This window comes from Hakea prostrata, chromosome 6, assembly GCF_041222555.1.
Source record: "Hakea prostrata isolate BN-2017 chromosome 6, UWA_Hpros_2, whole genome shotgun sequence".
Classification (NCBI taxonomy): Eukaryota; Viridiplantae; Streptophyta; class Magnoliopsida; order Proteales; family Proteaceae; genus Hakea; species Hakea prostrata.
Window position 1 is genome coordinate 32716565 of NC_142605.1, and position 20287 is coordinate 32736851.

General features: G+C 39.8%; 1 protein-coding gene across 1 annotated transcript; it reads right to left on the reverse strand.

Annotated features, from left to right (window-relative positions):
* Positions 1-4106: 4106 nt before the first annotated feature.
* LOC149013405 (uncharacterized) lies at positions 4107-4751 on the reverse strand. The gene has a single exon (XM_089157725.1). It carries the CDS (start codon positions 4749-4751, stop codon positions 4107-4109), a length of 645 nt encoding a protein of 214 aa, XP_089013851.1.
* Between the last annotated feature and the right edge of the window lie 15536 nt (positions 4752-20287).

Sequence of the window (20287 nt, forward strand, 5' to 3'; positions counted from 1 at the left end):
CCGAGGGATGCCGGACCCATTACCAACTGATGATGAGTGATTGAGACCTTCCTAAAGAAGTACGGTGCTATGACTTAAAGCATGTCTGCCAATAGAGACCAGCATACATAGAGTTAGATTCATTCATTCATTGCTTGTCTCATATCATATTGCATTTATGTTTGTTTTGAAATCCTGCTATTTATGTTATTATGGATTTAACTGCCTTACTGAGTTTCTTTGAAACTCATTCCTTTATTGTACAATGTTTGTTAGACTATTCTGCAGGTACTGAATACTATGACGGTCCCTATGAAGAAGCACAAGGCGAAGAGGCATATCTCAAGGAAGGTGATTGCGGTTACAACAATTACACTGAAGATCCCGCGAGTGGTTATGCTCCGTACGATGCTTTGTCCGACCATTGAGTGGAAGCGCCCTTGTGCTGTTTATGAGATTTACACTTATAGGGATGTTGTCTATAAAGTGGAGAACAATTTAGTTACCCATTGTACTTGCTACTGGGATTAGATTTTGTCTAGTTTATTCTCTTTTAGAGCTACTTTTCCGCTGGTTGTAGAGTGGGATTTTGCCTCACTTTACTTATCTGGTTTTTGACACTCGATTTATATATGATTCATACTTTCCTTATTAGATCTATGGTTTATCTTCCGCACTTTTATTATGATTGTTCATGATTATGTTATTGTTTATGTGGGAGGTTGATTACTCGATACCTGATCTTCGGGCTGTGGATCACACTCTCGGGTATGCCAGATAGGGTACCGGCTGGGAGGATGTGACAGAGAAGTACTAAATTGGCTTCCAAGTTCTTCTCACCAATCAAAACAGGACATTTAAGAAACACTTTATCAAGTTTCACAACAAATCCAGTAGGAGTACTAATCATTAAACAACTAGATAGATTCTCAGGTGTTAGGTCAGTCTTCTTAATGAATGCAGATGATATGAACGAATGTGATGCACCCGTATCAAATAAGACAAATGCAGGTATAGAAGCAACTAACAATGTACCTGTCACACCCCACCCGCCGGTCTCGGTTACCCGCCCGACAACCCGTGGGAGTGATCCGTCACAGGATCCACGGTTTTAGTCTATCAACAATATTAAATACAAATAAAGACAATTAAGAGCAATAAATGCTCAATAAATGAATTAAAGAATTACAAGAGTCCAAATACTCCAATAACAATAATAAATGAATAAAATGAATACGAGTTCAGCGGAAGCAAACAAAAGAGTTATATCAGTTTCTTTCCAGTTTCCTTTTCTAAGGCTAAATAGTGTTTTTCATGAATCTCTAAAAAGGGCATCCTCCAGTTCTTCTCCATTCGCTGAGTGAACTGTCTAACCACTTTTCGTCTCTGACCATCAATAGATGCAATAAGTGCACTCCATGCACTTGTAGGAGCTCCCACACAAGCTATCTCCATTTCCCACTGCCGGTGCCACATCCTCTTCATACGGGATGGTTCCTTCATAGGAAACCAGTCCATCTTCCGGCATAATTCCTCCATCTGTGCAGGCTAATAAACATATACAAAATAAAGGAGTGAGTTCTGGAGAACTCAGTAAGAACAATTACAATTCCCACCAATTATCCAACAAATCAGAAATGCATAAATGATATGAATGAGTGCAAAGTATGAATGATACTATGATTTCTAACTATGCAAGTCTCTAACAGCTGACATGCTTTAAGATATACACCAGCCCTCCTCTGGGTAAGTCTAGTCACTCTGATCCGGCAAGGACTGGTTACCTCTGTAGGGATCCTGGGCAAAATGGAAGGTCCACACCTGGCTCTCAAACCATGGCTTGGGTTAAGTCAACACTCTCTTACCACGACCATTGGTAATGAGTACTGGCGCATGTCGGGGTTTCTAATCCAATGCAAGGTCATACTGGTAACATGTCTACATGAAGTCCAGATACATCCCCTATGGCACCAACCAACTCAGTTTAGTATCCTTCGCAACCTAGGAATGAGAATCCTCACAGACTGGCTACCGCTGTTGGACTCCCCTCCATAACCCTATGGTCATCCACATATTATTGGGGCGGAAGCTCTCATGACTCCTCACAACTCCCGGTCCATTCCTTGGACGTCCATGAGCCCAACCCTAACATATGCAACCCTACCATTTATATGACTAACAGCGGACCAACATCACATCACTGTCATCATGGGTCATTCGGTTTCAATCCCCCTACCGAAAGGGTAGTAGCATGTGGGGTACCTAGCTATGCAATTCTAGACTCTACCTAAGAATGTCATCCAATAGTCATGACAGTGCTGGAGACATCAGCAGGCATGTGTCCCAATCCACAACCTTCTGATATCCCAAGCTAAGATATCCCAAAGGAATACCTCATCCATCAGAACCTCATACTATGCATCATCAGTATATCTCATTCATAACCAACAAAGTATATATGTAAACAAGGCAAACAACAATAATATAACAAGATTAATATATAAAACATGACTACAACAGCATATATAATGAAAGACTAATGCTAATAGACACTGGACTAGCATGTTCAAGTCTATTCATAAGATAGGATTTGAATGTTCTTACTTGCATATAAGTAAATCGTCTGTAAAACGGAATCCGTAAACTATTACAAGACTTTCTTTTCAAACAGAGAATACCTAAACACAGGGTTACAATAATGTATAAGTTAATTGAATCAAAGTGGATTGAAACCAAAAGTCATTTGGTCACTGTTTACCATCCGGTTGCTTAGGTTGAGCGACCGCCACTAGTGACCGCCCCAAAAATAGAGAGTTTCAATCCAAAACTCAGGCTTCTGATCATCCGTTTTCAATCCAGATTTCGAGTGATCATGGCCTAAGTCTTGAATCTAACACTCCTATAGCCAAAGGGTGAAGGAATCCTAACAATTACCATCATTGGATTACCCAGAACTCTCCCCTTGACAGGATAATCCTTTTCATGAAAGCAGGGTTTTGTTTTCAGATGAATCACCTCAAGTAGGTTGGAAAGAGAGTCACAATTGATCAAAAGGGTAACCACCATGATGAGGGGATGGGTTAACACGAAATTGAAAGACAAAGGAGATAAAGGATGAAGGGTGAATCCATAACCTCACTTTAGAAAGCCAGAAATAGGGAAGGACTGATCTCCAGATCACTGCCAACACTTCAGATCCACTTTCGACACTTCTCCGCAGCCGTCTAACCTCCAAAAACAGTAACCACGAATAAAATATTCGTAACTTGGACGAGGGTTACCTTTTATAGAAGTTAGGGGGGTCGTTCCAGGCGGTCGCTTGGTTTGATCGACCGCCACTAGCAACTGCCCCCATGTAATTTGCCATACAAGGGTGCTTTTGTCAGGGGGTTGATATCCAAGTACAACCTAGCCCTAAAGAAGAGATGGGGGAGATCTTACCTTTAATCCGGACATATCCAAACATCACTTGACTTCCAGAAGTCCAACTACCAAGCAAGGCAGGCTCTTCAGACATAGAATCCAGATCCATGGGTTCAGGGTATGGATCATGGACTTCTATCCGGACACTCCACAAATTTACCAGACTAGACCTTTGGGTTCTCGGACCTGCAATACGGATCTTGGGTTAGAAATACGGGGGTTGTTATAGTACCTGTTACCACATCATGACTTGCATCTTGTTCAGTATCAGAAATATTGAACACTCTACTAGAGGGAGGGGCAGGGGCACTCTTCGCTACAGGAGCAGACTGCTGAACTGGCCTCTTTGGACAAGCACAAGTGAAGTGAGTGGTCTGCTTATAGAAAAAGCAAACAGGGTCCTTAGGTCCAACTAGGATAGTTGCAACAGGGGGCTTCTGAACCAAAGGTCTAGAATTTGCATTCACAAGGCTTGCATTAGGAATATTCACAGATTGCCTATTCCCACTATATTGACTATGCTGGCCGGCTTGCGAAAATCCAGGACTCTGACCTACACTCGTAGGCTGAAAAGCGGGAGTAGGGTATGGTGTAGGTCTAACAAAGTGTTGTTCCATACGGTCAACTAAACCAGGGTTCCTTGACTGCCAAGATCTTTGCACACGAGCACTCTCCTTTTCAGTCTCTTCCAACTTTTTCGAATTCTAAACCACTTGAGCATAACTCTCAATAGGTTGCATAGCGAGGTACGCCCTGATTGCAGGTCGCAATCCTTTAAAGAATTTCTTTGCCTTAGCACGATCAGGCTTCAAAGAGTTAGGAGCAAAGAAGAAGAGTTCTTCAAACTTCTGTTGGTAATCCAACACAGACAGGGATCCTTGCATAAGAGCCATAAACTCGACTTCTTTAGCATCCTTCACGGCTTCAGGGAAATAATTCTTGCAGAAAGCCTCTTTGAAGATTTCCCAAGACATAACACATGCATGCAACTCTTCTAAAATGGGCCGGGTGGAGGTCCACCAAGTGTCAGCTTCGTGCTGAAGCTTCTGCTCAGCGAACAAAATCTTCTGAGCTTCAGAATAGTGCAGATGACGGAAGGCCTTTTCTAACTCTCGCATCCACTTGTTCGGAAACAAGGCATCTTTGGACACTCCGGTGAAGGTGGGCACTTGCAACTTCAAGAAACTCTCCATCAGACATGTATGTGGAAATCCAGCCAACCTTTCCGCATTTGGGATTGCGGCATGAGGGTTCCCGTTAGCACCAGCATGAGTCTCATTGTGTAGGGTCATGAAACCCATCAGCATCTGATTAAACTGGTTTGCTGGCTGTTGCATCATATTGCCCATGATGTTGGCAATATAACGGAAACTTCCGATGTTCAGAGCTCCAGGTATGTCATGAGTAGCTTGATCATTAGTATGGGTCTGCTAATCATAACCATTGATTGGTATCTCACCATTCTTGGCGCTACGGGGTCCACCACGACCACTTCTTAACAGAACTATTTTGCAGAACCGAAAACATTAAAAACACCGAAATTCGAAGATTCATCATAATCCACATCTCCAAATGATTAGGAATCTTAAATCATGCTCATATAGATCCATTTAGTCATCAAATAAACAATCATAAAACAAAAATCACATTTTTCCGAAATTCATCAGAATTTGGAGCTACTGTGACTGTTGGTCGACTGCTTGGTCGATTGGCCTAGTCGACCAACCAATCGACTAAGGCTCACAGCATGCGAAAAACAGGTTTTAAGTGACAAAACCTCATTCCAAACTCACTTCTAATCTTGCAAACTTGAGAGGGAGCTTTGGAGAAGAGGTTCTAAGGTCTTCATAAGTGTTTTCAAGGTAGGTTGGTGCTTCAACAACAACACTACATCTCACTTAGATCATCATACAAGGTAAACACCCATTCTCATCTCAAATGCATCTTCTCATGCTAGCATTTCAACAAAAATCATGTTTTACTTATGTCTATTGCTAGAAATCATGTCTAGGAGCACTTAGAAACATGTTCCATGAATTTTTAACACAATGCCATGCTTAGACAACAAGTTCTAACACAATCTAGTACTTTTTCATTGTTTTCGCAACCGAAATTCCCAAATTTTAGGAAAACTTCGATTTCTCACAAACCGCTAGGAGTTTTCGCACGAAATAAAATGCTACATGCTTGAAATAATATTGTGGATGTATGCATGTAGTTTGATTCAACCAATTTCAGAATTTCAAAAATCCAATTTTGACCTAATTTGCAAAAATCCCCAATTTTCCTTCTTGCTGATTTTTTTACTTTAGACCAAGATTTCAATGAATTTTCTTCAAAAAAAAACATCTTAACACGTTATTCCAAGTATTATTCCAAGTATTATGGACATGCTAGTATGTTCAATTTACAAAATTGAATTTTTTGAAAAATTACGAAAATGCCCTTCTGGCTGAAATTTTGAAACAACACTAACGAGCAATGTCCTTTGTCTTTTCCACAGACATTCACACCATGCAGAGACTAGCACGAGGTTGGGGTTGAGGTCGCTTAGTAGGTGCTCGGAGAGGTAGAGGTCGAGTTCCATCTCAGCCGAGAGCGGAGGTTCTACGGCTTGACCGGTTTGATACATAGCAGGCCGAGTTCCTGTATGAGGCATTCTTCTAGTATTGTCGCATTGAGTTCGGGTGACTACTACACTTACAACAGCTAAGGGTGTAAAATCCATCCGAAACCTAACCAGAACACCCTATTTGTTTTGGGATAAAGAAAGACTTGTTTAATGTTAGACCTTGAAGTCGGACCTTGATTTCAATGTTGTTATCTTTGAAAGCCTTAGGAAGTCATGCCAGACCTTTCCCTTAGGGTAGATCTGTAATGTCCGGCCTTATCCTAACCTTGACCTGGCCTGGAATTTGTATTGTTTGTAGGTCCAATGTCCCTAAGTGAAGGAAAAAATCCTTGTGGACCCTTTTGGTTGATGATTTGGTGTCGGAGCCCAAGCCCATGGACATTGACAATGATGCCCCTCACTTGAGAGCATTATCAGTGTTAGTTTTGAATCTACGCACCGAAGAGGGGTGAATTAGTTGAAATACCTAATGAACTCTTGTGCTCAATCCGAATGTATTTCCCAAAACTAGACTTCTTGATGGACTTTTAGGAGAAAAACCCACTCAATTTGACCCCGTATAGCCCTCCAAATCCCTATCCGAAGTTGCTGAACTATGTCTGGCAAATCCTGCTTGCGCATCGAAGAAGGTGAGCTTAATTGGTGGACCTAATGAACTCCTGTACCCAATCCAAAGATATCTCTGGAAACTAGACTTCTTTATTGACCTATAGGAGAAAACCCCATGCAATTTGACCTTGTATAGCCCTCCAAGTCCACACCTTAAGTTGCTGAACTATTCTGAAAATTCTGTTGAAACATGTTTTGGTCGATACTATTGGTCGATACCATCGACCCAATGTATCGACCAACACATGCTGAATCCGGATTTAAAGATTCTGTGGAATATTCCCTACTCTATTTATTCCATCCTCTTGTTTTGAACCCTATTCTAATCATTGAGGCACCTGAGAATGTGGGTGAGACTCCCAAGAACTCCTCCTTGGTAATGGTGAAGCATCTTCCCCACTAATCATTGCCAACTACCCACTTCCACTCTCTTGCTCTACTCTCAAGGTATGACTCTCTCTCCTAGTCTCTTTCTCACTCATCTTTACTCTCATTTTTACTATTCGGACCATGGCCAAGGTGCTGCAACCTTGCAACCACCTTGCCATGAGTCTTCTTTACCTCATACATTGATGTTTTCCCCAATCTTGCTATGATTTACTTACCTCTTGATCATTAACTATGCATTTCCATGATTTGTTGCTTACCAACTTACTTTATTTACCAAAACTGAGATGAAGCCTATGATTAACCTAATCTATACCTTGCATATGATTTCAATATTGCTCCTAAGTTATTCCCTACCTAATCCACTATGTTTTCCCTCAACTTGCATTAAGAAACAGCCAATGCCATGATTAACAACTCTTGAACTTGATATGCCAATTTGGGGATTTCTAATTTGACCATTGGATGATGTTAATTCTTTGATAATTAGTGTCTCTATATTGTGTTTAGGCTGCTCCCTAAGTTTCGTATCGATCCGAGACCCGAAAGACCAATTTTGAGTCAAAACTCAAAAATCCAACTTGCTGTCCGAGACTCATTGGGTCGATACTATTGGTCGATACCATCGACCCAAGGTATCGACCAACAAGGTTGCTGTTAGAAACTTTTGCCCAATTTTGATCCATTCGACCTCCGATTGTTTTGATTTCTTCTCTAATCCTTCATGTATGTTTGTTTAGGGCTTTAAGACTATAATTGGACCATTCTCTTGTGACTTCGGATCATCTTCTTCACAATTTGAGGTAAGGACGGTTATTGCCATATAACATAGACTGTATGACTTTTACACTATTGTTGGTAACTTAGTAGACTTAACTTATTAATTGATTTTAAACATCATATGACTGCTGTAGTTACCTTATGACAGTGGCACCATGCTTAATTACTTGGTTTATCATGTTTACTTATTCTTGTCATTTATTTATACACTGTATTATGAGATGTTATGACATTTTTCAATATGATAATGTATTGTTGATATGTAATGGATGGAAATAAGCATGTGATTGCTCAGGTATGATTTGGGATTGGGGAGTGCCTTACTGGTACTTCTGTCCTTGGACATCGGAGAAAATAGTATGGGATGTTCTCCGAAGATGCCCATCGACGCTTTCCTGGATCATTGGATGACATACATAGGACTTGTCTAGATGTATGGCTAGGATGTCCTTGTCGTATCAGACCCGAATCGGAAGGGCATTGAGACCGAACGACTTGTGGTAGTAGTGTGGATTTGTGGGCGCTCAAGACCGGTAACCATCTCGTGAGAGAACATAAATCACATTGTGGATACCCGAAAGGGGCCATTTATTGGTAGGGTTGCAAATGGCTAGACTTGGGCTCATGGGCACTTAAGACTGGTGAAATGATCCGTGAGGGGACGTGAGAGCTTCCCGTCTACTATTTGTGGATGACCAATAAGGTTGATGAGTCCGGTGGGTAATATCCGTGACTCTAGTGTGAAGGATACCGGAAAGGATCCTGAGAGGGGAATAATGGACGTATCTATAACTGACATGATATCACTAAGTAGATGACTTGCATTGGGCTAGGCTTTACCTTGACATGCGCCAATACTTAGACCAAATGGTGATGTGAGAGAGTGGTGACAGAAGTAGTCACCATAGCCAAAGTGGTATGAGTCACCAACTTAGTCCTCAAAGTGTTGACCGTCACAATCAACAGTAGTAGTACCTGCAAAAAAGTCTAACAAAATATGTTGCAAAAAGGAGTATTGGCGCATGTCAAGGTAAACCCTAGCCAAATGCAAGTCATCTACTTAGTTATATCAACTCAAATCTATATACGTCCATTCCTCGCCCCTGGCGATCCTTTCCGGTATCCTTCACACTAGAGTCAGCATAGTCCCTGACTACGGACTCATCAACCCTACTGGTCATCCACAAATAACAGACGGGAAGCTCTCATGTCCCCTCACGGATTGGTTACCGGTCTTGAGCGCCAATGAGCCCAAGTCTACTATTTGAAACCCTACCAACAAATGACCCCCACAATGTGATTCATGTCCTCTCACAGGTTGGTTACCGCTCTTGAGCGCCCACGAATCCCCATTGCTACCATGGGTCGTTTGGTCTCAATACCCTTCCGAATCGGGTCTGATATAATAGGGGTATTCCTAGCCAAACATTGCTAGATAAGCCCTAGGTATGACAACCAATAATTCGGGAAAGTGTCAAAGGGCACCATTGGAAACATCCCATACTATTCCCACTGATGTCCAAGGACAGAAATGTCGAAAGGACACTTCCCAATCCCAAATCATACCTAATCAATCACATTCTCAAATCAATCACAACATACACAACCGATATCTCATCATATAGAAAGATACAAATAAACATGATCAATCGCATATGTAACTGATAAGCATAAGTATTCATAATCAAAAGAATACATGAACATGATACTATTGTAATCAAAGTACTTGCATTAGTAAGAGAATAATAAGAAAATACATTTATGCATCATATAGAAAGATACACATAAACATAATCAATCGCATAAGTAACTGATAAGAATAAGTATTCATAATCAAAAGAATACATGAACATGATACTACTGTAGTCAAAGTACTTGCATCAGTAAGAGAATAATAAGAAAATACATTTATGGTAGTGAATCTAATAGAATCCCAAAATAGAAACTAAGATTCACGCAATCTATGTAATTATGGAAATAACTGTCCTTACCTTAAATAGCTTCGAAGAATATCCAAGGATCAAAGAGAGTGGATCCAAACTTAGCAAATAAACCCTAAACAATCATAGATACATCATTAGGAAAGAGGCCTAAAAGATCAAAGATCAAACGAATCAAATCGAGCGAAAAACAGAGCTACTGTATTGCTTGGTCAATTGGGTGGTAGCTTGGTCCAGTTGACCAAGCAATCGACCACCTGAGACAGTACGAAGCAAAATTGTGGTTTTTGATTCGAAACTCAATCTACAAGATCCAAAACTCTATGAAACTTGGAGGAAATCTCTAGAACAACAATCTAACACTAAAATAGTATAGATTAGCCACTAAAAATGATAAAAAAAAAACACTAGTTACTAATTTGGAATCATGATTTTTTTATTTGGTAAAATCCCTAGTTTTCGATGAAAAATGCTATGAATCCAAAGGAAAACTAGAGATGATCAGATCTCATTCGAGTAGATGATAAGCAAGAGATCATACATGAAAACATCATGCAAAACAGATCTATCATGCTTAAAAAATCGAATCTAGATCATAGTTTCATGAGGATTTCACAAGGATCACGGCGAAGATCAATGTAAATGTCATACAACCTTAAGAATGAAAAGAGATTGTAGAAGAGATGGTTGCAAGGCTGCAACATCTTCTTTTTAGTCTCAATCACAAGAATAAGTTACAGTAGGAGTAGATCAATACAACATAAGAGCGATTACTGACCTTTGATTGAAGAATCAAAGATGAGAAGCTTTAAGTCTTGCAATGTTCTTCACAAACTCCAAGGAGAGGCTTTGAGAGAGTCTTCCCACATTCTCTGAAGGTTTTAGAAACAAAGGAGGCTATGAAACTCGTATTCTTATTAAATAGAGCATCAACAGACCTAAACAAAAGATTCTGCCAGATTCTGACCCGTTCGACCAAGCCAGTCTGCAAGGCCAAGACAGGGAATTGAGGGCCCAACTCAAGTCCAAACCTAATGAGATTCTCCTCAACACAACATATGACTTATCTAGTATAGAGAAATGCTTTCGAATCATATCTAACTATACTTCAAGCCCATCAACTAGACTCATCTTCAACAAGGTGCAGTTTCCTTTCTAGTTCTGAACAAGCTTCCAAGTATGGAACACCATCATCAACTTCCATGGGTTCTGGGTCAAACACCATGCCTTCCACTGTGATGGCCCATAGTTGGCTTCTTCCTTTACTTCAGGTCTTCAGACCTACAAACAGGGTTTTCGGGTCAAGGTTAGGGTTAGGATAGGGATGGATTTCACATGAATAGCCTCCGTTGTAGATCCTTCCGGCTTAAACCCAAACTGGTTCTTCATAATTGTAGTTAAGCGTCTCAAACGAGTTTCGATTACTCTCTCCAATAATTTCATAGTATGATGCATCAATTTAATGCCCTTACAATTACTACAACTTTAAATATTACTTTATTTTTGTAAATTGGAACCATGATGCTTCTCCTCCATTCATCTAGCATTTCATTTATGCTCCAATCTTATTAAATAACTTAGTCAACCAAACTAGTCCATGGGTTCCTAAGATCTTCTATACTTCTATTGGGATTTCATCAAAACCTTATGTCTTGCCGAGTTTCATCCTCTTTAGTGTATCTTTTACTTTGAACATCAAAATTCTCCGTATATAGGTTCGAAAATTTGTGCCTTCGTGAATGGTCTAATTGTCCAAATTGTAGGTGCTTGAAGTATGCTCGTTTAGTAGAATAGAGAAATAGATTTTTCATCTTGTCTTAATGTCCTCATCACATACTAGTACTTTACCATCTCCATTTTTAATACATCTAATAGGGTCAAGATCTTTACTCTTCCTATCCCTCATCTTAGCTATCTTATAAATAGATTTTCCCCCTTCCTTCGTGCCCAATTTATATATAACTCTTAATAGTTCTTTTCCCTTGTTTTTCTCACAATTTTCTTAGCTTCATATCCAACCTATACTTTTGAATATCCTCAACATCCTTAGTTCTTTGCCCTGTCTTAAAACTAGCTTTCTTATTCCTAATGGCAGCTTGAACATCACTATTCCACCACCAAGTTTTTCAATTAGAATGGAGCTTTCCTTTTGATTCACCTAGGATATCTTTAGCTAGTTTCTTGATACGTATAACCATCTCATTCCACATCACATTAGTATCCCCCTTAAGATCCCATTTTCCTTGTTTGACTACTTCATAGCGAAGGATTTCGAGCAACCTCCTTTCAAGTTCCACCATCTTATCCTGGGATAGTTAACCGTGCACCTTTTATGAGTTCTTGGGGTTAGACCCATATCCAAGACCACAAGTCTATGTTGTATAGTTAAGCTTTCCCCTGGTATTACCTTGCAATCCTTGCAGAACAATCTATCAGTTCTTCTAGTTAGGAAGAAATCTATTTGGCTTCTATGATGTCTACTTTTGTAAGTAATTAAATGCTCCTCTCTCTTTTTGAAGTAAGTACTACAATAGATTGATCAAAAGCAACAACTAATCTAAAATTGAGATATATTCCTCATTCCTCTCTCCAAAATCATATCCTCCCTGTACACTTTGATATCCTCTTTGATCTTTTCTAATATGTCCACTTAGATCACCTCCTATGATAATCTTTTCTCTTTAACGAATTCCTTGCATTAATGCATCCATATTTTCCCAAAATTCTAGCTTCAGAATTTCATCCAATCTTACTTGAGGTGAATATGCACAAATTATATTTACGAATTCTTTCTCCATTACAAGCTTAATAACAATAATCCTATCACCCATTCTTTTAACATCTACCACATCATTCTTAAAATCTTTATCCACTATTATACCTACTTCAGTTTTATTAATTTTATCCTCAGTATACCAAAATTTAAAGTCATCCAACTCTTTAGCTTTTTTACCCTTCCATCTAGTCTCTTGAATGCAAGCTATATTAATGCTTCTTTTCCTCATAACATCTATCAATTCTAAGCCCTTATCTATTAAAGATCCTATGTTCCAAGATGCCACTATTTTGATATGTTTTTGGACTAGCTTTTTTACCCACACTCATCCACAGCATGGGAACCCTTGCCTACTTATCACTGCATCTAGATTCGACGTGTCACTTAGAGGGGATGCCCTAGCTAACCCTTTCCAACTTATCACTACACCCGGGTCATAGTGTAGCACATCGCTTCTTTTGCCAGGGGACGCCCTAGCATAACAATTATCATATAAGGTCGAATCCATTAAAAGGGTTTGGCTATATTTTTTTCTAGTCCCTAGCTGCCGACTTGACGCACCAACCCTCCTCTTTTACTTGGTTTGGGACTACCCAACAAAACATTGGTGGAGTTGGATAATTTGATAGGAAAACCCTTTAAAATTCCTAGTAAACGAAGATGCATAAATCTTTTTGATTCTTACTTTACAGAGTTGCTTTAATAGTTTGAATTAATTTTTCCAATTCTTAATTTTCATATGGTTTGGGTAACCTAGTTTATAGTCTACTTTGGGGTTAGATAAAAATTCTCTTCTAAAAATAAATTAAATAAAGAATTTATCAGTTTTTATTTCAAATACATTAGTGTGGTATAAAAGCTTGAAGCCCATACTAGGGTAACCATATAATTTTCTAGGAAGTTTCAAGTCCCAACTCCAGGTAACTATAAGGGTTTTCTCAAGTAATTCGGAGAGGTGGCTTAGTTGGTAACAAATCAACACCTCCAAGTAAGAGGTCAAAGTTTGAATCCCCTAAGATGAAGACTCACCTTATATTATCTAATACCCCATCTCCAATATATAAACTCACCTACTAAAAATTTGTTTTTTCAAGTAAATTTAGTTTTTAGACTTTGGATGACCAAATGGTTTTTAAATTGCGAATTAGATTCCACAAATCTAGTTATCATTGCACCTAGATTGAAATAAAAATACATGCTACTGTGAAATTATACAACCAAACACTTCCTTAGAATTGGATTATGATTGAAGAAAATGAGGATAAACACGGAACAATAGAATTATGCCACATAGAGGTTGCAAATACTTAGTAGTAACGAGGATGGTAGCCAAATTTTATTTGCTATAAATGGTTGTTATCGAGATGCATGAACTTGATGGAAGCTCACTTGGCAATCTAGGGAGGGCTAGGGCATGTGGAATTTTTTTATATGCAACAATGATGAGGGTACTTGGTTGTTTTTAGTGGTGATGACATATTTATAGCTGAGTATAATGCATTGGTGCAAGGTCTTGAACGGGAAAAAGAGTTCGGTATTACTAAATTGCGAGTTGAGTACAACCTATGACAATGGTGGTGCTGACCTAGAAGGCTACACTGATGTGGTTTGTAAAGAAATGATGGAGAAGTTTCCAGGCATAACTTACAGATATTCATTGGAAGATAAAACATTATTATAAGGAAACAAATGTTGTGACAAACTATCTAGCGGGGATCTTCTCCATCTAATCTACATGTCATTTCTTACACTCACAAAATACCTAATATAGGCAGACCCTAACTAACATAGACAAACCTATGAGTGTGGGTCTCGATACATTATGCAAGTGTGAGAAAATGGTTTGACGGATGGGTTGGGTGAAGAGAATCTGGATTCCAAACTATCTAAAAACTTCTATGGCAAGAGAGTAGATGTTAGGCTACAATATAGTTCGAGCTAGATGAAATTACATAGGGATATAATAAGTCTTTCCATGTTTAGATCTATTATGGACATTACGGTTCAGATCCTTGAATCGAAGTAGACCACTTGAATTGAACTTAAGGGTTCAAGCTTGGTCCAAGATAGACCAACTGATGAATCTCAGTCATGATGCTTCTCGGAGCAGATGTCAGCTGATAAGTTAGGAATCATGCATCACGATGGCATAAACCTGTCATTGTATGACTTTTTGGCAGAAACAACACTGGCAGAAGACTTGGTGCATCCTTGCCCAAATGTCAAGCCCCAACATTTAATTCAACATTAATTGCACTGAGTTTCATTAAATGCACATGGGTAGACCAAAAGCTTCTCATTCGCTCCAAGCCTGCCTCGAGTACTGCGTACCACTATTTTGTCCCATCAACTAGGGAACGGTGTCACATCAAGATCAACTTAACGCTGATCTCTTGATTTGCCTGTGGGATCACCAACTATCTTGGGAACCATGTGTATTGATTTGTTGTGCAAGCCTTATCTAGAAGCCATCTCCGCCATTCACTTGACTCATCTGGATCGTAGGGCCACGATGAATCAACAATCATTTTAGGTATGGACCAGCTGCATAAATAACCTAAAAACACAGAAGTAATGGTAAGCCAAGTAGACTTGAATACTCCAGCCATTAGTCTCCTACATTAACTCCTAAAGAACATTCTTTCCTTCATCTCCTTGAGCATTTATTCCTCAAGGAGGAGTCTCTGGTTTTCGTACCTGAACTGACTTAATCATTGGAGGTAGCTTCCGTCCCCAGAGGCGGCCACTCTCACCTTTGTTTTGGTCCCAAGAATCAAATCCGGATCAAGAGCTAACCAAGGAGCTAAGAGCACATTTTCACAACAACATTTGGTGCCGTCTTTAGGAAACGCTAACAAAAAGTCCAGCAGGTTTCCCCTTATTTGAATCTTTCAGATAACAAAAAGATGGCACGAGATAACTTAGGTGATGGAGTTTCCAAATATAAGGAAAACCCCCGTCACAAGAAGAAGGGGGCTGGCCGAAGGGTTTGAACCTCAAAAGATAAGCAAGCCCTTATGGAATGCGAGCATCATGATATTATTCTAGAGTTGCCCGCTGATCCTCCTCCCAAGGGAATGACCCATACATCCAATCTAGACCCTACCCCACAAGTGGACTTACAACAAAAAATGTTCAAGATGATTAGTTCCCTCCATTCAATGATGTGCCAAGGGGGCCAGTTCCGACCTCCCTCTTTTCCTGTCACTAGGGTGCCCGGGATGGCAAATCCCTCCCCTGTTGGCCTTGATGACAGGGCCCAGGGAGATGAAGTGGATACACTTTCAGCTAGACGAACAAGGCGTAAAGATAAAGGCAAGGCTATAACATCAAGGGGAGGTAGAAACATGTCTGTTTTTTAGAGATTGGGAGAACGAATTGATAGACAATCCTATCCTAGAGCTGTAGAAAGCTTGACACAAGCTTCAAAGCCTAGGAGACCATTGAAGGAACACATGGCTAAGTTGAAGGGACCCCTGTAAGATGACAGGGCCACCAAGACTTTGACATCTGTACGCAATGAAAGCCTGTACCGGTAGGTCCGGGACATGAATGAACGACTCTTCCAACTGGATAGAAAGGTCCTTGACCAAGTCCAAATGGTATTGAGCCAGAATCCTTTTGTGCCAGAGATAATGGCGGTACCTCTACCACTAGGTTTCCGTACCCCCACTTTTACACCTTATCATGGGATGACAGATCCCATGGCACACATTAGTCACTTCACTTCTATTATGACTATGTGTGGGGGAGGGGACCCCATCAAGTGCAGATGCTTCCCAGCTTTGTTAACTGGACCGGCCACCACATGGTTCTCTAGGCTACCTAAACATTCTATCCACAACTTTATGGAGCTGGGGTACGCCTTTGTGGCCAAATTTAAAAGTCTAATCAAGAAGGACAAAACGGAAGGCAACTTGCTGGCCCTTAAGCAAGGACGTTCGAGTTCATCCAGAGAGTTCATCTCTTGCTTCAATTGCATCTCCATCATGATCAAGGATCTTGATGACAAAGTAGCTTTCACTGCCTTCAAGAGAGCTATGACCAGTGAAAGGCTTATCACCTCTATCGTGGAAAAGAAGCCCAAGACCCTGAGGGAGCTACTAGACATAGGGTATGAGATGGCCATGATAGAAGAAGTTCTCAAAGAAAATCGAAGCCACTATAAAGACCAAGACAGGCCAGCCGTTAGAAGGTCCCTTGAGTCCAACTCTAGACCACACTTCTCAAAAAGGGACCTGAGGCCCAGACAAGAGTGGTGTGGCAAACAAGTGGTAGAGGAGGATGAGGAAGCATTCACTCCTCTCAATAAGTCATGATCTGTAGTTTTCATGCAGATCCAAGACTCAGGAGAATTAGAGTTATTGAAAACCCCTGGAAAACTGCATGCACACCCCCAAAATAGGGCAAACATGGCAAAATAGTGCCAATACCACAAAGATAGAGGGCATCATACGAACGACTGCCGCATGTTAAAGGTGGAAATTGAGAACCTGATTGCTAGAGGACATCTAAATCAGCATGTGAAGGCCACTCATAGCCGTGAGGCCTCACCTTTGCCAAGAAGGCGCAGCAGAACCCCTCCTTTGGACATACTAGAGTCAAGGGGAAAAGCTCCTATGGCACCAAGGGATGAGGATCTTCCCTGAATCAATACAATATTCGAAAGGCCCACTCCCAAATCAGTAAGGCAAATGAAACAAGGAGCACGAGTCGTAGGCACCTTTGAGCCCTCTGCAATGACACGCTTTGTTCAAAGTGAACCAATCACTTTTCCCGAAAAGGAGCTAGTGGATGTTTATACTCTGCATAAGGATGCCATCATAATCAGGGTTAGGTTGGCCAACCATATGATTTACAGAGTCTTGGTCGATACTGGATCATCTGCAGACATCTTGTCTCTAAATGCCTTCTACATGCTCAAGACCAACCAAGAAGCACTCCCATGCCTTCCGCATGCTAGGAACTTTCCTCTGACAAGTGACTTTACCCACCATTGTCATGGTTGTGCATAACTTGTTGGCGTACAACATCATCCTGAGCCACCCTATGTTGATAGCACTGGGTGCAGTAATTTCTCCAAGGCATATGATGATGAAGTTCCCCATAGTCGAGGGCTTGGGAGTCTACAAGACTGATCAGAAACAGTCTAGCATGTGTTACCTCAACTTCATCCGGAAGAAGCCGACAACCTCACTTGCAAGAGTGGCTCTCACTTTTGAAGTACGTGATGACAGGGATAAGAGTCACATGTAACAAGGGGAACTGATCGAAAATTTGTAGAAAGTCCCTCTGAGCCTTGCACATCCAGGGTGAGAAACCAATGTTGGTTCAGAGCAATCAGAGGACTTCAAGAAGGAACTTACCTCCTTTTTGGCTCAGAACGCTGGGTGAACAGAGGATATGCCTGGAACCGATCGAAGCATTGCTGAGCACCACTTGTGGATCAATAAGGGGGCTATTCCGATGATTCAAAGGAGGAGGAACTTCTCTACCGAGAAGCAATGTGCAATTCAGACAAAAACTGAAAAGCTCGCCAAGTCTGGCTGCATTTCACCTATTGAATGCCCAAGATAATTAGCCAATGTAGTAATGGTAAAAAAGCAAGCGAAAAGTGGAGGATGTGTACTGTCTGTGAAATTTAAAAGTAACCGCAAGCGCACGGTATCGTGTAGTTAACGGGTCGATCTCAAGGAGATATGCCACTTATAATTCAACTTCTTAATTGTAATGCGAGAGTGGAAAGATTCAATTTTTGTTAACTAATTAACTAAACTAAATGATCCTAATCTATACGTCTAATGCAATCAAATTGAAACGAAAAATAAATTAAACACAATCAATGCATAAATAAAAGACAGGAATTGAAATTGCAAACAATAAAAATAAAAAGGAAAAAAATAAATAAAACCAGTTAGTATGTTAAAGCAGTCAAGAAATTTAGTTCATAGATAAATGCAGATGCAACACCACCCGTCACCAGAAGCAGAGGCACGACTGTAGGCTTGCTCCGGTTATGTGGTCCTAGATGATGAATGAATAGGCAGAAAGTAAATAACAAAGCAATAAACAAAGCAATAAAAGGAAAAGGAAGCCTTAACCAAAGAGAGGCACGACCGAGGGTGATCCAGGAAGGAGAACAATAAATAATGTGAAAGTAAACAAATTAAGAAATGGAGGGGTAGATAGAAAGAATGAGGAGGAGAGAAGATTAATAAAAAATGTTACTTACTTGGAATTGAACAAATGATTGAACAACAAAACAACGATCTAGATCTAGAATGATCTAAAGAATTGCTAGATCAGAGAAAAACGAATCTAAAAAAATTGAAACTTGAACTTGAAGCTTGAACTTGAATTGCATTACATAAAAAGATTAAACCTAAACATTGAATCTAGAAATTTAAACTACTAATGCAAGCAAAGAAAACTAGAGAAAACTTAATAAACTAAAGAGAGAAGAAATAAATGCTTCTCTAAGCTCTAAGAAGTTCTCCTTTTATAGAGTTTACATAAGATATGAAGAGGTGAATTTGAATAAAACTCGGGTTTCTATGACTCAACCAATAGGGTTTTGAGTAGTAATCGCAACTTAGAGAGATCAGATGCATAATTCCACGTTGGATTTGAGGTTTAAGTAGTCTTGAAGTCTCCTCCAAAAAAGACGATGAATCAGATGACCGATGAAAGTTGATCGAAACGGAAGAGGCATTCAAAAACGGATTTTTCCTTTTTGAATATAATTCTTTTTCCTCTTTTCTTTCTTTAATTAAATCCAAGATAAGAGATAAGATATTGAGGTATGCAATGACTCTTTTCCATGGACTCTCTCAATAATATCTCGAGATTTGATTTAAAATCTCAGCCGAGATCAAATTTGCCTTCTTTATCTCTTAGATCGGAGTTGGGAATCACACATCTCTAGCCCATCATGCAGATCAGGCCCATTTTGCATTTGAGAATTTGAATGGATTTCTTGATGTGTAAAATAGCATGATTCAAGCCCAAAACTCCAAATATTTGCTTAAATCTTGAAAAGTCCTAAAATATGCAAAAAAACATAAAAAAGGTAACTCCATTCTAAGTGTATAAAATGCATGCTTTATGCCCTAAGATTTCACACATAAATGTGCAAGATTCACACTAAACTAAGCTTGTCCTAAGCAAAAATTAAAGAAAATTCAAATGCAAGTAAGAAACTAGTGCAACAAAATAAATCAAGCTCACTTTCGTAGGAATCAGGTTACACTAGCATGTGAAGGCCTTAAACCACTAGGTTACCCCTAGAGGAGAGTTTTGTCTCGTGGATGTTTGAGTGAATGTACATCCAAAATTCCAATTTTTAGCTCAAAATAAAACATTGCAAATTCAACTCTAACAATTGGTAAGTACTCATACAAGATCAATAGCTAGACAATTTTCTCACCATGATTTAAGATCCCCACACTTGAACTTATTACCCCATATTGATTCTTGAGACTAAGCATATATCTCAATCAAGGACTCACCTTATATCTTTCAAGTACACCTCTCCTTTAAGCAAAACCACTCATAAAGTAAGGAGACCAAGGACTAAGGTTTTTAAGTATTTTTGACCAAACAATTTTACCAAGGTATTGATGACACTTGTATTTATTTCTCTTTTTTTCTTTTGAGTAGAGAACTCACATTACTCACACGGTTGGCTTGAATGACATGGTGGAGAGACACCAGAAACCCAAGTTACTTTGTAGCTTTGCTTTGCATATGCCCACATAGACA

Excerpts from the sequence above, each read along its gene's own strand:
- LOC149013405 (XM_089157725.1), bottom strand. The coding sequence starts at position 4,751 with ATGGGCAATATGATGCAACAGCCAGCAAACCAGTTTAATCAGATGCTG.